Raw genomic sequence first — 15,300 nt, forward strand, 5'->3', positions numbered from 1 at the left:
AAAAGTGTTTGAGGGTAAGATACTCTACTGAATGGAACAAAATATGGGCCAAGGGTCTTAAGAACCATGAAACAGGTTACATGAGCCCAAGGGGGCTTTTGTCACACAGTTCTCCTTAATAATAATAATTTTCTACCTGTTGCGACATTTAATAAAACACTATACAGTGGTACCTCGGGTTACATACGCTTCAGGTTACATACGCTTCAGGTTACAGACTCCACTAACCCAGAAATAGTGCTTCAGGTTAAGAACTTTGCTTCAGGATGAGAACAGAAATTGTGCTCCGGCGGCGCGGCAGCAGCAGGAGGCCCCATTAGCTAAAGTGGTGCTTCAGGTTAAGAACAGTTTCAGGTTAAGTACAGACCTCCGGAACAAATTTAATTAAATTAAATTAAACCCAAGGTACCACTGTATTTCAAGAACAGATTGACTGCAACATAGCCACCCCTTATTTTGTATTTTGTTTTATGAAATAGTATATTACATTTCCATAGTGGAGGCAGATCTGTTTTTTAAAATAATTTTTTTCGATAGAGCTGGCTTTTCAAACTTGCACGCCAAGGAGCAGGCAGAATTGATGCTTTGCAGCTGCAAAATTAAGAACTGGAGTCTCACTTTCAATCTTAGATGTCAAATGCTTCCTTAACAAAAGGTAAAAAGGAAATGGATGGGGGGGGGTCTGTTGGTTGATGTATTTAGGGATACCAAATACAGAGGGCTAGCAGGTGCAGCTCTCTCAAACCTTGCGAAATTAGGCTGCTTCCTCTTTGTTGAAAAAGTCCCCCCTTCACTAATACTGTAAAATACTGCCTTCTTCCTTCTGCCACCCCCCCCCCCCAGTCTGCAGACACTGGCAGGGGCAGCTGACTGAGGGAAATGGTGACTGTCTCCATCTACAAACCCGGTCTGAGGCACTGACTGGCACTAGGGGGAGCCCACAGACTTAAGGTGGCCATCACTGAGTAACCCCAGCATGCAAACCCCTTTTTCTGGACACCCCTTGGCCTAGAACTTCCTTCCCTGTTCAGAATCAGCCGAGGAAGTGTTCCCACAGCGACAGATCCGATAGCCATGTGCAAGGCCTAGTCCCCAGTTGGACCAGGAATTTTCATCTGAGGGCTCAAGGGTGACAGCACGAAGTGTCTTGATTCGATAGGGTTGGGCTTTGGGTTAGAAAAGGAACCAGTGGAGCAATGTTACTAAATTTATTGTTGATGAAAATTTAGGCTGCAATCCTGGGCCCGTTTAACTCACGGGACATAGTGCCGTTTGCTAGGACTGAGCCACACAGCGTGTTTTCTGTGGGGTGATTCTTTTGCTGAAATCCCATTCAAACCAGCTGCAGACTGAAAGTGACCAGTTGGTGCATTTCAACTGCTGCATTTTCAAGCAGCATTTACCAGACCACAAGGATGGCTAGTCTAGGTTTGCCTCCTTTCCCTTATAAGGGGACCTGCTGACCAGGGAAGCGGTGGGTACTAGGTGGCCGTGTGGGTCCTTGTTGGTTTTACGTGCTTCCTTGACCCTGTTCCTTTATAGAGGGGTTGGATGGATATTGCAGGCATAGTCTATAGGTACCAATGAAACCCCCTCCCCTCCCCCCCAAAACCACTTCATGACTATTTAAGTGTTTTAAATGTGTGCTGCAGATGAAAACTCAAACTCCCTTGCAAAAAACGGTTAACAGCCCCAAATTCTCTTTCAGCCTGATCCTTTGAAAATAGAAATAAGTCCCTATTAGTTCAGCTGAATATAGTATGCAGAGGATCGGAGCCTTAAAATGGTGGTTGTTTTTTAAATTATTTAAATAAATATGATGGGAAATATTGTCTAAAGGACTATGGAATTATCACTCTCATCCTTTGGAAGTCTACGTTGACTCTGGCACCTGAGACAGAATGATTTGACTTGTCCCATGAGGAGGGGGGAGGGGAGTTCTGTACACACCAACAAAGAATCTTGATTCCGGTGGGGGGAGGGGTTGTGGAAGTGAGATTGTGGCATGGGGAGGTTGCTAGGCGGTAGAGACACACACCTGCTGGCCGCCCTTCTCCTTCGCCTGTGGTTGGGCTCAGGCACGTGCCCCTGCGAAAACCCCGTGCTCTGCAATCCTATCTCTGAAAGCAGAGAGTTCGAGGTGCGCAGGAACAAGGTCCCTTATGGGAACCATGTAGGGGTAAAATTTATTATTATTGTTATTTTGCAATGAATAGGATTAAAGGGCACATCATGTGGACCAGCCAATACCTAACAACAAAATGGAGAAATCTAACAGACGGTTGCAAAGTCACCTCCTGCCCTGGTTCCCCTCCTACTCGGCCTGCTATGTTTTCTTCCTCAAAGGGTAACCCTGGTTTTATTGAGCAGGGGAGGAAGGAGCTCTGGCAGAGGGGCTTCCCGGGAAAATAGGACACTCTCCCCTCCGAAGGTAGCCAGCTCAGAGAGTGCCTTAAGCTGTCACCACCACTCCATTCTCGATTTCCAGGCCTGCACCCACTTCCTCCATCCAGTGGTGTATCGTGGGTTGCCAGTGCATGGGGCCCGCATGGGAGGGAGGGAAACGGTTGGAGTACGCATGCACACATTCAATGGCCTCACGGTGTCCACGTCATCCAGGAGATTGCAGCCGCCAGAGAAAGAGGAGTTGTTCTGTTGTCTAGAGAGGTCACTCCCTGGTTCACATGGAGAAGCCATTTTCAACTCCCACTGTGGCCACCTCCCACACCACACCAATGCCTCCATCTGTTCAGAAAGGAAAGAAGGCAAGCTTTCCTCAGATGAGGTGGAAGGGGAAGAGGAGAAGGGAGACACTGTGGGATCTTTCCCTTAACAAGTTATGTTTTTCCCTTCCTGTTCTGTTGTTTATTTTTTTACTTACTTGCATAAGCACGAATTGAACTGGTGTGGGGCGTGCCCTGCCCACCAGATGGACCCTCTAAAAATTTTCACTCCCTGCCAATGGGGAGGGGTAACATCCCACACAGACTCCCCTTCCTCCCTACAGAGAAGGAACTTATCGTGGTAAATACCAACTTTCGCACCTCCATATCAAGAGAAGCTTCCTCTGTTATCCCCCCCCCCCAACACGTAACAAAGACCCAGAAGCACAAACATAGAAATCCTTTCCTGGGATGTCGAGTGACATCCTCTAGGACTCAGGAGGGCTTATGTGTAAGTCGGAGTTTCCCCTTGTACAAAACTGGGTGACAGTGCATTCTGTATCAAAACACTAGACAAAGAGTTGCCTTTTAGTAGAAGACGTGGGTGCAGAGTAGCGACCAAAGGAGACAAATTGAACATATATTTTTGGGTGGCAGTGTACTGCTGGATCCACAATCTGTTGGGCATCCTACTTTTTTTGAATTTGCAACGCAACACTTTATTGGTCAACTGCGACAGTGTGCTTAGCATTTGAGACATTAAACAAATAATAGAGCTGATGAAGAGAGTTAACATCTCCAGCTGTTGAAGGAGAGAGAAAGAGCTATCTACTTTGCTGTGCCTCTGCAGGTCTTTGTATTTGATGTCGGCGGGAAGACTTGGAAACTCTATGACTGGTCGCAAATTACGACAGTGGCGACTTTTGGAAAATATGACCCTGAGCTCATGTGCTACGCTCATTCGAAAGGATCCAGAGTAGTTTTAAAAGGTATCTTCTGAGCAGGGTAATAAGAACATTTTTGTGCAGACTTGGAATTAATGCTTTCTGAAGTATATGTCCCTTGTAGGTCAATGAAGTTTACTTCCATTAAGTGCACGTATGACGGCAGACCTTAATATGACCCTATATGAGAATCACATAACAACTGTGATTCTCATCACAGTTTCTCTGTAGTGTGTGAAAGTGAGTTGTTCCACCAGCTGGTACTACCCGAAAGGCCTAGAACTGGCTAATAATCTCCAGTCTACGTTAAGATGCCTCTGCTATAAAAGAAAGAAAATAGTCTGCATTGCATTACTTTTGGGGAATCTCTCTTTTGAAGGTTCACAGCTTTAGATGCATGTAGAATCTGCTGGGTTCTTTGCTCACCCACCTAAACAAGTTCCACTGATTTCATAGAGGTTTTTCAGGTAGCCTTTCCCAGGAATGCTGTTCAACTGCCGCCACCCACCTTGCTGTGGAAATTCCCAAAGGCATATGGCAAAACATCCTCTCCCTGATTCAACAAAATCAGATTGTGTATTCAGCCACTGCAGCAGCAGATACACATCTGGCATCAGCTTCGCCCAAGGCATGATGGAGAGCGGCAATGGCTGGAAAAAGATAAACATAACATTTTACAAGGACAGGAAGGAACACCACGGACTGAATAATTGTCACACACAGGAGGAATAAGGATGTAGTTTGAATGTTTCACCTATAGTTTTATACAACCTTTAAATGTGTGAAGATGAATGGATATAATTAATATTGCAGTTGTTGTATAAGGGATTTTTTTTTTACCGAAAGGTAATTGAGATGAATATGATTTTGGAACACAGAAACAAAGTAAGTCATCAAACCATCAATTCTAGCATGCAGGAGGCCACCTAAATTATATAATGAATGGGATTAGTAATTGTATTATAATTTGGCATTGTTATAATGAGACTATCATTGCATAGCTGTAATTGAAAACTAATAAAAATTATTGTAAAAAAATAATAATACACACCTGGCAATCCATCTGCATCTGTATCACAAATTGACTTTATTGAGTTGGCTGTATGCAGCTGTGGCCTCTGCATCCCCATTTGGGGCCACTAATTATTGCGACTGACTAACTGCCTTCATTAGAGCTATAACAAGACCAATGTGTTTACTTTATTTCCAACCATTTTTAAAATCTTATCTCCCCGCCCCCAAAAGGAGATTCAAAGTCTATAGGTATAGACAGTAATGAAATAAGTGGTTCAAACTCTAATCCTAAAGTCATGTGGTAGACTTCTGAGTAAACATATTTAAGATGCCGGTGGTATTTTTATATACAGGGAACAACCATTTTGCATGTGTTCAAAGCACATGCAACCATGCGCCATTTTTAGACCTGGAAGATGGCGTAACGGGAGTTCGTGTCCCGCTGATGTGTGCAATGACCCAGAATGCAACTGTTTATATAAACATCTTATCTAGTGAAATTTGTATTTACATTTGTATTAATTTGGTGAAAATTTGTTTTTTTAAAAAAATGGAAAATCAATAAAAACAATAGGCCAAATATCTATATATCATCTAGTGATACAAAACTTTGACAACTAATTGTCATTTGTTCTTTAGGAGACATACCTCTGAAGAAAATTGTTAACCCTGCTGCCAGGACAGCCTGGATAAACCATCAGGTGGCCCTGGCCAAAAGGCAGTACATGGATGGAATCAATATAGACATTGAGCAACAGGTTAAAAAGTATTCGGCCAAATATTATGCATTGACAGCTTTGGTTGAAGAAATGACAGAAGCATTTCACAAAGAAATTCCAGGATCACAGGTAAAAATAAAGCAGATTCCTCTTACAGGTTGTTTACATATCACATGATGAAGTGTGTCACTCCAATGGATGGGATTCAAGGCTCCTGCTGGCATTTCCCATTGTGAGCAAAAAATTTGGTGCTGAATATAAGTGTAGAACTCTAAAACTATGAAGAACTGCAAAATTCTACAGTACAAATTCTACAAATACCTTCCAAATCTCCTCAAAGTCATTTCTCCTGCATATTCCCTGTCTTACCTTAATGGCACATGTTAATTTATCATTAATAGCTATATCCCACACCACTTTATACCATTCTTCCATTTTATATTCTGCTTGCCCCTTCCACTTCCTAGCTATAGTTTGTGCAGCTGCCAATAAATTTGTGAGCAAGTCCTTCATAGTCTCTTCTTATGTTCCTATAGTAGCAGATGATTATGATGGTTGGCATTTCAATTTATTACTCACTCTTCTTCACTATAAGGTATTTTAAATTGTTGTAACCCATCCTGGGATCTTAATAATAGTAAAAACATTTTAAAACTAATTACAGCCCCAAGAATAGTCTGGGTCCTAAAAATACATTTCCCCCCACAGGTTCACTGTTTGTGAAAAACAAATACAGTGGTACCTCAGGTTACAGACGCTTCAGGTTACAGATGCTTCAGGTTACAGACTCTGCTAACCCAGAAATAGTACCTCAGGTTAAGAACTTTGCTTCAGGATGAGAACAGAAATCGCGCAGCGGTGGTGTGGTGGCAGCAGCAGGAGGCCCCATTAGCTAAAGTGGTACCTCAGGTTAAGAACAGTTTCAGGTTAAGAACGGACCTCCAGAATGAATTAAGTTCTTAACCCGAGGTACCACTATAACCTAAAACCAACTAACCAACTCTTTATCAACTTAAGCCACAATCCCATCTGAGAGCACTGTTGCGTTCTTTTAGTGTATCTGTGCCAGCTTTCTGGCCTTCTGTGAACACCTTTTCTGTAACGGATAGCCAGTGCTTTTTTTCCTTTTAAAAAAAATGTTTAGGGGTACTCTCATTTTCCTACTCATATTGAAATACTGCCCCTCAGTGAGGCCAAACTTAGATTCACAAAATGTTTAGGGGTATGCGTACCCCCCAGAAAAAAGCACTGAATTCACAACATATATGTGTTCAGCTAGGCTGTGGGAAAACCCAAATATATGCAAAGTGTGAAGAGCTGGCTGCTCAAATTGTGGGTGGCTGCACTAATGGAGAAAATTGGCAAGCTAGTCTTGAAATTTAGGCTGGAATCCCACACTTATCTGGGTGTGTGCCCCATTGCATACAGTAGGACATACACCTGAGGAAACATGTATAGAATTCAGCTCTAATGACACTCCCTTGTTATAATTTGGAAAAAATAATGGGCATATATATATATATATATATATGGTTCTGATAATGCTGCAGTTGAGGTGGAAACATTTTTTCAATTGTAATTTTTAATGCAATGTTATTGGACAGGGGTCAACAAACTTTTTGAGCAGGGGGCCGGTCCACTGTCCCTCAGACCTTGTGGGGGGCCAGACTATATTTGGCGGAGGGATGAACGGATTCCTATGCCCCACAACTAACCCAGTGATGCATTTTAAATAAAAGCACACATTCTACTCATGTAAAAACACCAGGCAGGCCCCACAAATAACCCAGAGGTGCATTTTAAATAAAAGCACACATTCTACTCATGTAAAAACACACTGATTCCGGGACTGTCTGCAGGCCGGATTTAGAAGGCAATTGGGCTGGATCTGGCCCCCGGGCCTTAGTTTGCCTACCCATGTTATAGGGTATGCTTGTGTGTGTGTGTTGTTACTGCAATAACATTGACAATTGTTTCTACAAATAATGCCTGTTTAGTGACAAATGTGCAGTTCTCTTTCCTCCCCAGGTAACTTTTGATGTACCCTGGTGTCCAGAATGCATATACAAAAGAGTATACAACTATACTGGGATAGCTAATTCCTGTGATTTCGTGTTTGTGATGTCTTATGATGAACAGAGTCAGATGTGGTCACGCTGCATACTAGGAGCTAACGCTCCATACAACCAAACCTTAGCTGGTAAGAGTTAGCCTCAGTTTATGGGCTATGAAAATCCACTGGACATTGGCAGTAGGCTTAGCAACCCTAAGAACCTTAATTAGAATAAATTATGTAAATTGTGGAACTTCGAATAAATCTGTATATTGCTTGGAAGCGATATATTAAAACCATGTTTGAGAGAGTTGTGATGCACATCTTTAAGCAGCTACAGTAGTAGAAATCCCAGTTGTGGATCTTGGTTCTAAAGGAAATGTAGCCACCTTAAAATCTGTCAACATCTGTTCTCATATTAAGGTGCCTTCTTGATAAGAGTAAGACATAAATCACATGGAAAATGGAATCACACAGCACTCTTCAAAGGTAGCTGGCTGCATGTGAAAAAGACTTGGAGGGCTAGTCGTATCTTGAATGTTTCTCAACAGCTTTTGATTTGTTAATGCTACAAACGTAGCTGCAGGCGTGGAAGTAAGAATAAAAAAGCAGACAGGTAAATGTTAAATTTTATATTAAATTAGGCTATGACAATTATATTCGCATCGGCATTAATCCCAAAAAGCTTGTGATGGGTGTTCCATGGTATGGCTATGATTATACCTGCCGAGGTTTATCTAAGGTAAGAGAAAGACTGCTAATTTCTAACTATGTTTTGCTCACTGTGGTTTATAAAGTTTGTTTTTGTGGGCACGGATTCTACACTGATTCAAAACTGTTGTAACAGCCTGCGTTTTACCTCCGCCCAGTTCTATAAATTTGCACACGGTGGTTGGTGCGTGGTGTACTTAAGCAGAATTTTGTTAAGAAAATGGAAAGCTTGTTAAACAGGAGATATCTTATTTCTGAGAGATTTTAATGGGGTAGTAGACTCTTGTGTGGACGAGGAATTAAAATATATGCACATGATCTACATAGCGCTTCTTGTGCTTTAGTACATTTGCATGACACAAGCTGTGTTTCTCCAGGACCATGTTTGTTCCGTTGCAAAAATCCCCTTCCGAGGGGCTCCATGCAGTGATCCTGCGGGACACCAAGTGCCCTACAAAGCAATAATGAAGCAGATAGTTCCCAGATCACTGTCTGGGATCCTGTGGGATAAGGAACAGAAAGCTCCATATGTGGAATACAAGGCAAGTTGTAAAAAAATCCTTTATATGTTTTTTTAAAAAAAACATTTATTTATTATTCTATATATAAAAAAGAAAGTTACAGCAGTGCATCTGTTCATTCAGGATTTAATCCCTCCTGGCAAGAAGCCACCTCGTACATTCCTAGTTCCAACACACAAAATTCTGGTAATCTCATGGTGGTCTATCAGCTTTCTGTAATAATTGGAGAAGAGAGAAAATGATAAATGCACAACAGCAATAATTTAACCAAAGGAGGAGGAAAAGTGGACGGAAAGTAATCTGTTTATTTTTTTATTTAATTTTTATTGGGATTTTATTTACAACATAACACAAACCCCCAATACACAAATCCACCCTTATTAAACATGAACTTAACATACAGTGAGCATAACATTCAACAATACAAACAACCAAATAAAAGGCTTCCTTTATCCTGTATCTGGCCTCTTTATTTACTTCTTATAAACTGTTTCCTTTATGAATAATTATTAAGAATTTCCTAATTATATAAATATCCACAAAGTCTCCTGAAGACATTAATAGAAACAAATCCAGGTATGTATTTTAGGGCACTGTTTTGTGAAGTATTCTCTGCATTTTCCCCATGCTTTTTGAAACTCTTGTCTAGTGTGATCTCTAACTGCCTCTGTTAATCTAGCCAGTTCAATATACTCTAACAGTTTAACTTGCCATTCCTTTTTTTGTTGGCACAGTTTCTTTCCCCCCAGTTTTTAGCAATTATTTCTTTAAAATTTCTCTTTTAGCTAGTTGCATCAGTCCCTGTAACCAAGTCTGTATTGAAGGGGCCTAGCTTCCCAGTAGCACCATATTGATTTTACTTTTACTGTCAAGCAAGTTTAATAATAATGATAATGATAATGTTCCTATTTATACCTCGCCCGTCTGGCTGGGTTTCCCCAGGCGGATTGCAGCATATCTAAAAAACATAATAAAGAGCACATATCAAGCATTTGAAACCTCCCAATACAGGGCTGCCTTCAGATGTCTTCTAAAAGTTGTGTGATACTTTATCTCCTTGACATCTGAAGGAAGGGCGTTCCACAGGGCGGGCGCCACTGCTGAGAAGACCTTCTGCCTGGTTGCCTGTAACATGACTTCTCACAGTAAGGGAACCGCCAGAAGGCCCTCAGAGGAGGCTTTCAGAGCCCCATACATCTGGCAAGGAGCCAAAAATTGTAATGACAGAAGAAAACTTGCCTACTCTTTCCCATCAGCTTTCTGCAGAATAATTTATAGAAGATATCAAATCTAACTGGCCAATGTGTGTACAGTGGTACCTCTGGTTGCGAACGGGATTTGTTCTGGAGGCCCGTTCGCAACCTGAAGAGAACACAACCCACATCTGCGCGTCTGTGCACGTCGCAATTCACCGCTTCTGCACATGCGCGTGATGTCATTTTGCATGTCTGCACATGCGCGAGTGGCGAAACCTGGAAGTAACCCTTTCCGGTACTTCCCGGGTTGCCGCGGGACACAACCTGAAAACGCGCTACCTGAAGCAAACGTAACATGAGGTATGACTGTATAGCCCTAGTTCAGGCTTCCTCAACCTCAGCCCTCCAGATGTTTTAAGACTACAATTCCCAGCATCCCTGACCACTGGTCCTGCTAGCTAGGGATCATGGGTGTTGTAGGCCAAAAGCATCTGGAAGGCCAAGGCTGAAGAAGCCTGCCCTAGTTCCTTGGATTTCTCCTATGCTCATGAACACCTAAAGCTGCAAGGCTGGGTTTGGAAAGAACACAGGTAAAGCATGTTAACATCACTTCTCCGTTTGACTTTTGCAGGACCCATGGGGCGCTTTCCACCAAGTGTGGTTTGATGATCCCAGGAGCATTTCTCTGAAGGCAGCCTATGTGAAAAAACGCGGCTTGCGAGGTATTGGCATGTGGCATGCGGATTGTCTCAGCTACTCCGGAGACTCGGCAGCACAAGGGCAGACAGCAGCAATGTGGGAGGCCTTGAAACCAAAGTGACTTTATGAAAATATGGGCTAAAATTTGGACAGCTGTGAATGGCTAATTTCCTTCATGGGCATAGAATGCAAAGAGGGGAGAATCCTTTGAAATGTACCTCACCTTTTCCTCACTACAGTAAAAAGGCATACTGTGTACTATTGTACCAATAGATTCTTACTGTCATTTATTTATTTCTGTATAAGAAGAGGGGAAAATGTTACAGCAATGACCCTGTGTATGTTACCTTGAGTTCCCTGGAAGAAAGGCAACATAAAAATGTAATAAATGAGTCACCAATCGAAAACCTTCTATAGCTGCCGTTGGACCTCACTACTTGACTTAGAACATGCATGATATACTGCTGCAGTTAAAACAAGCATCACGCTGCAAAAATGAAAGCCATACACAAACTGAAAAATGAACAGTCAATCATTTGGATGAGGAGTAAGAAATATCGCATTGATGAATTATTTGTGGTTTCCATAGCCTAGTTCAAGATGAGTAATTCAGTAGGACTGCTTGGTTGCGTCTTCAGGCCTTCACTTTTAAAAACTATATAACAAAACATTGTTAACAGTTGTATTACATTTAGGCTTGTTTTTATCAGATCAGTTGAAGAGTTACTTTAAAAAAAAAAGTTCTAAACTTCTTTCCAAAAAATAATTTCATACATTCATTTCAAATTATCTTTAAAACCATTCATATGACGTAACATGATTTTTGTCATGCACCATTTTAGTATTGAAAGAGGAAGCCTGTTGATCCCTAAATATATGTAACACACACACACACACACACACACACACACACACACTGCTATTATCTGCAGTGAAAGACGCCATCTATAGTCCTGTGTACAGGACTGTAGCCTAAGTGGCATTTGGGAGTCTGTTCAGAAGTGCCCTGGGTGGGTGAAATGGGAAGCAAATTTTTCCATTGGGCTAGCACAAGCCTCTTGCATGAGCCAAAGTAGCTTGCTCAGTCCTGGCACTAATCTACTTTAATCAATCACCTGGTCAAGGAAGTGAGAAAGTCAGATGGTCTGCACTGAGACTTTTATTCTCTGCCGTCCCTTCGAAGTTGACTGGCTGTCAAGTGACGATGCCACCCATTTATTTAGAATATTTGTGCACAGATCACGACATACACGGGTGTTTAACTTGCATAGTACACACACACACACGCAGAGAGAGAGAGAGAGAGAGAGATTGTAATAAAATTTCTAAGTGGTTTACAAGGAATATTAACTCAATAAAGAAATAGTTAAAATAATTGAAAATCCTCCAAACTTTGTCAAACAGACCCAACTCCGGAACAGATATGTACATTGCTAACAGGGACTTGAGCTCCGCATCAGTTGATGCTGTTTTTATTATTTTTATCAGTTTTTATTAGCTTTTATCAGCCTCAGTATTATCTTTGTTAGTTGGCAGCTATTAATTTACAAAGCCTAGGTCAAGGGCCTGAGTTACAGAAAGTCTGGAAAGCGCCGGAGAAGGCCCTAATTAGCTCTGGCGCAGCAGGAGTGGAGATCAGACGCCCTATTGTGGGTAGACGCCGAGCTTCCTGATTTTACAGCAGAAGCTGCTCTGATTTACAGCGGCTCGAATCTCTCTCTCTCTGGAAAACCAACTGTCTCAGCACAGCTGAGCCTCGCTGCTTCCCCTCTCCTTCGGCGGCTGAAACTGAAGGCAAGTTCTGCTTCATTTTATCCCCTGGCACAAGCCCTATTACTTTGCTGCAGTAAACAAGCCCTATTACTTTGCTGCAGTAAACCATTCTGATTTATTAGTCATTATTAGCTAACAAGCAATGGCATACCTCTTCATCCTATTCTTTGTGCGAGAGCATGGCAGCCATTTTGGGTGCTGCGATCTCACCCCAATAACTCTGGTCTCTTAGGTACATCTCTGATGGCTAGTAACACCTGTGTGCCATTTTTGACGTTTAGCAGCTTTATTTTGCATTCTTCTGCATCACTTTTTAAAAAAAATCTTTTGTGGGTCCCCCCACTTTGCTAAAAGATTTGAAAATGGTGCATTGCTTTTGCCCAGTGATGGACAACAGATCTCCCCTGTTTAAACAGAGAGGCAAAAAACATGAACTTTTGCCTCCTGCACGAATATTGCTCCCTCCTTGTAAATAAAGCTGATGTCCCCAAGGCTTCAAAACACACTTGAACCAGGGCTTTTTTTCCGCCAGAACTCGCTGGAACTCTGTTGTGGCACCTCTCAGGCCATTCTAAGAGAACAAGGGAGAGGTTCGTGGTGAGTTCCGGCACCTTTTTTCCTAGAAAAACAGCACTGATTTGAACCAGTGCTTAATTTTAAGCCTTTCACAAGGAATGAATTCGCAACTTCTGTTTTCTTAATTAAAAGCAAACAAATCTGGCATCTAAAATTAAGCACGGAGCAAAATAGAGTGAGGGTCAAATCCTAAAAAAAAAGCTCAACAACTTTGGTCGGTCCTCATGCATGTTCACTTCATCAAATCTGGCCCTCTTTGAAAAAAGTTTGGGCACCCCGATAAAGGTTTTTCTGAATAATACTAGTGCTAGGGATTGCTCAATGTATGCAGAGTTTCTCTTCCCAAAAGCGTTGCAGGATTTTAATATCCTCTTTCATATTTCATATCGTCTATTACTCATAGTAATTAGCACTTCCTTGTCAGCTTTCCAGCTGTTACCATGTTAATGCCTCCTATTTGGCTCCTTGACTAGACGTATGACACGGTTTTCAGGCAGGAAGAGCTCACGGGCAGGGCTTGCCGAAATTTACCACAGATGAGGCATTTACATTCCAGAAACTCATTCTCTGAGGATGATAACAGGTCTAAGATCTGATCGGAATATGGTGGCTGATGGATTTACTTTGATGCGTTTACCTTTTTTAACCAAATCAATTTTTGTTAAAAGTAAATCCATCAGCTGCCATTATTTAGATGCATTGTGATCTTGTGAAGGGCAAGTTGTTTCTCAACTTCTACAGAAAACGGAAGCTTGTTTACAAGATGAACCAACACCAGTGTGGGGCCTAAGGCGTAAGGTTTAGATAGATCTCCATTATCTGCTTCGTGCATCGTTCACCCATCTCAGCTCCCCACTAAGCCGCCAAGGGACTTCAACTAGCCACAAGCAAATGTAAACCCAATAGCAGTCTTCCTCTACTACATTGTTGATCTTGCTAACAATTAAAAACTTGGGGCTTGAGAGTGGAAAGCAAGAAGGAACGTAGCAGCTTACTCAGAAGCAGATACCTTTCTTTTACACCAGAATTGCAACTGCAGAAGAGGAAAAAGGAGTCAAATGTGGTTTCCATAAATGAGAATGAATATAGTAATAATACTAGATACTGGCTGCTTCCTCCTATCTCACTCTACATGGAAGCAAGACTAGGGCTGTGTAATTGCTATATATTTGAAGCCCGTTCCTCTCATCAAAGAATTCTGGACACTGTAGTTTTACCCCTCACAGTTTCAAACCCCCCCTCACAGTTTCAACCCCCCCCCAAAAAAACCCATTAACAAACTACAGTACTCATAATTCTTTGGAAAAAAGGATATGGCTTAAAGTGTAACGTGTCTATTGAGATGCAACTTACAAGTGTGTTTAAGTTTATAATCAGTTTTTGATTTTCAAAACACTTAGATTTGAAATAAATACAAAAAGTGGAGACGTTTACTTATAGGGTTTTTTTGTCTTTTGTCTTTAAATTTCTTATAAATGTTGGTTTTCCCCAATCTGTAGTAGATAACTGTCCACACACACTGTGGCACACGCAGAACCAGCCCTGCTTAACAGGAAACGGGCAGCATCCGGGAGAAGCTTCAGACAGCATCCTAATCACCAGAGGATGTTGGGAAGAATTCAGGAGTCAACTGAGGCAGCTCTTTGCCATTAAGAAGAAGCCAACTACTGGAGCTGCAGTGGTTTTGGAGTCAGGCTTCCATTGCAATACACACCAGAAGGATTTTCCACCTCCCCCTGTGAGGAAAGGTTCCAGCATTGGGGACTTTTCAGTTTAGAGTAAAAACAAGTAAGAGGTGACATGACAGACGTTTATAAAATTATGCATGGAATGGAGAAAATGGATAGAGGAAAGCTTCCCTCCACTTTCTCATAACACAAGAATTCATGGACATCAATGAAGCTGGATGTGGGAAGATTCAGGTGATATGGAGGTACTTCTTCAAGCAACTGCATATTTGAATTATGGAGCTTGCTCCCACAGAAGACAGTTCTGGCCACCTACTCAGATGTCTTTAAAAGAGGACGAGATAAATTCATGGTTCAACAAATCAACAGCTACTAGCCATGACGGTTATGGGCCAATTCCTGACTGAACAGACTGCTTGCGATGCAGCCAGCTTTTATGTCCTGGCGGTGGACCCGACTGAACACTGGCTCTGTCAGGTCCATCGCTGAAGCAACCCCCGGCCAACTAGAGCCATCACTGACCCATTTTAAATTTTCATTTTCAGCAGGCAATCTCACTAGCTCCCACGGCCGGCTGAGGGCGACTGTGGCGTCAGCTGGTTGTGAGGGCAGGTCCCCCTCACCCACCTACCCCAGCTATCTAGCGACCAGGCTGCTATTGCTACCACCACCTGGAAAACAGGTGTGTGGTCTTTCTGTTGTGAAGACAGGATGTTAGATGGGTCGTAGCCCTGATCCAGTGG

At 42.2% G+C, this 15,300-nt stretch overlaps 1 protein-coding gene and 2 long non-coding RNA genes across 9 annotated transcripts; 1 reads left to right on the forward strand and 2 right to left on the reverse strand.

The window, feature by feature from the left end:
• The first annotated feature begins 545 nt into the window (after positions 1–545).
• On the forward strand, positions 546–10,932 carry LOC310765632 (di-N-acetylchitobiase-like). Of its 7 annotated transcripts, none has more exons than XM_083620827.1 (7): positions 546–655; positions 3,514–3,652; positions 5,261–5,469; positions 7,369–7,540; positions 8,038–8,135; positions 8,482–8,646; positions 10,453–10,932. In XM_083620827.1, exons 2-7 carry the CDS (start codon positions 3,610–3,612, stop codon positions 10,639–10,641), a joined length of 876 nt encoding a protein of 291 aa, XP_083476953.1. In that variant the 5' UTR covers positions 546–655; positions 3,514–3,609; the 3' UTR covers positions 10,642–10,932. The 7 variants fall into 7 exon arrangements, with proteins under 7 accessions (XP_083476953.1, XP_083476954.1, XP_083476952.1 ...); XM_083620828.1 differs by lacking the exon at positions 546–655 and adding an exon at positions 932–951; XM_083620825.1 differs by lacking the exon at positions 546–655 and adding an exon at positions 1,983–2,179 and having other exon boundaries at positions 7,480–7,540.
• LOC310765643 lies at positions 9,371–9,918 on the reverse strand. Its single transcript, XR_014549697.1, has 2 exons — positions 9,851–9,918; positions 9,371–9,792 (listed from the first exon to the last, which is right to left on the reverse strand). It is a non-coding gene; the product is annotated as an uncharacterized lncRNA (long non-coding RNA).
• A 787-nt stretch (positions 10,933–11,719) lies between the features above and the next one.
• On the reverse strand, positions 11,720–14,095 carry LOC310765641. Its single transcript, XR_014549695.1, has 2 exons — positions 12,445–14,095; positions 11,720–11,963 (listed from the first exon to the last, which is right to left on the reverse strand). It is a non-coding gene; the product is annotated as an uncharacterized lncRNA (long non-coding RNA).
• Between the last annotated feature and the right edge of the window lie 1,205 nt (positions 14,096–15,300).

The sequence above is a fragment of the Podarcis filfolensis genome, assembly GCF_964270895.1.
Source record: "Podarcis filfolensis genome assembly, chromosome: 6".
NCBI classification, from domain to species: Eukaryota; Metazoa; Chordata; class Lepidosauria; order Squamata; family Lacertidae; genus Podarcis; species Podarcis filfolensis.

What these genes read in the sequence shown, in the direction of transcription:
- LOC310765632 (XM_083620822.1), top strand. Translation starts at nt 2,006, where the DNA reads ATGGGGAGGTTGCTAGGCGGTAGAGACACACACCTGCTGGCCGCCCTT. An exon ending in CTTATGGGAACCATGTAGGG is followed by an intron (nt 2,180 to 3,513) that starts GTAAAATTTATT and finishes GTGCCTCTGCAG; the next exon opens with GTCTTTGTATTTGATGTCGG. An exon ending in CTCCATATGTGGAATACAAG is followed by an intron (nt 8,647 to 10,452) that starts GCAAGTTGTAAA and finishes TGACTTTTGCAG; the next exon opens with GACCCATGGGGCGCTTTCCA.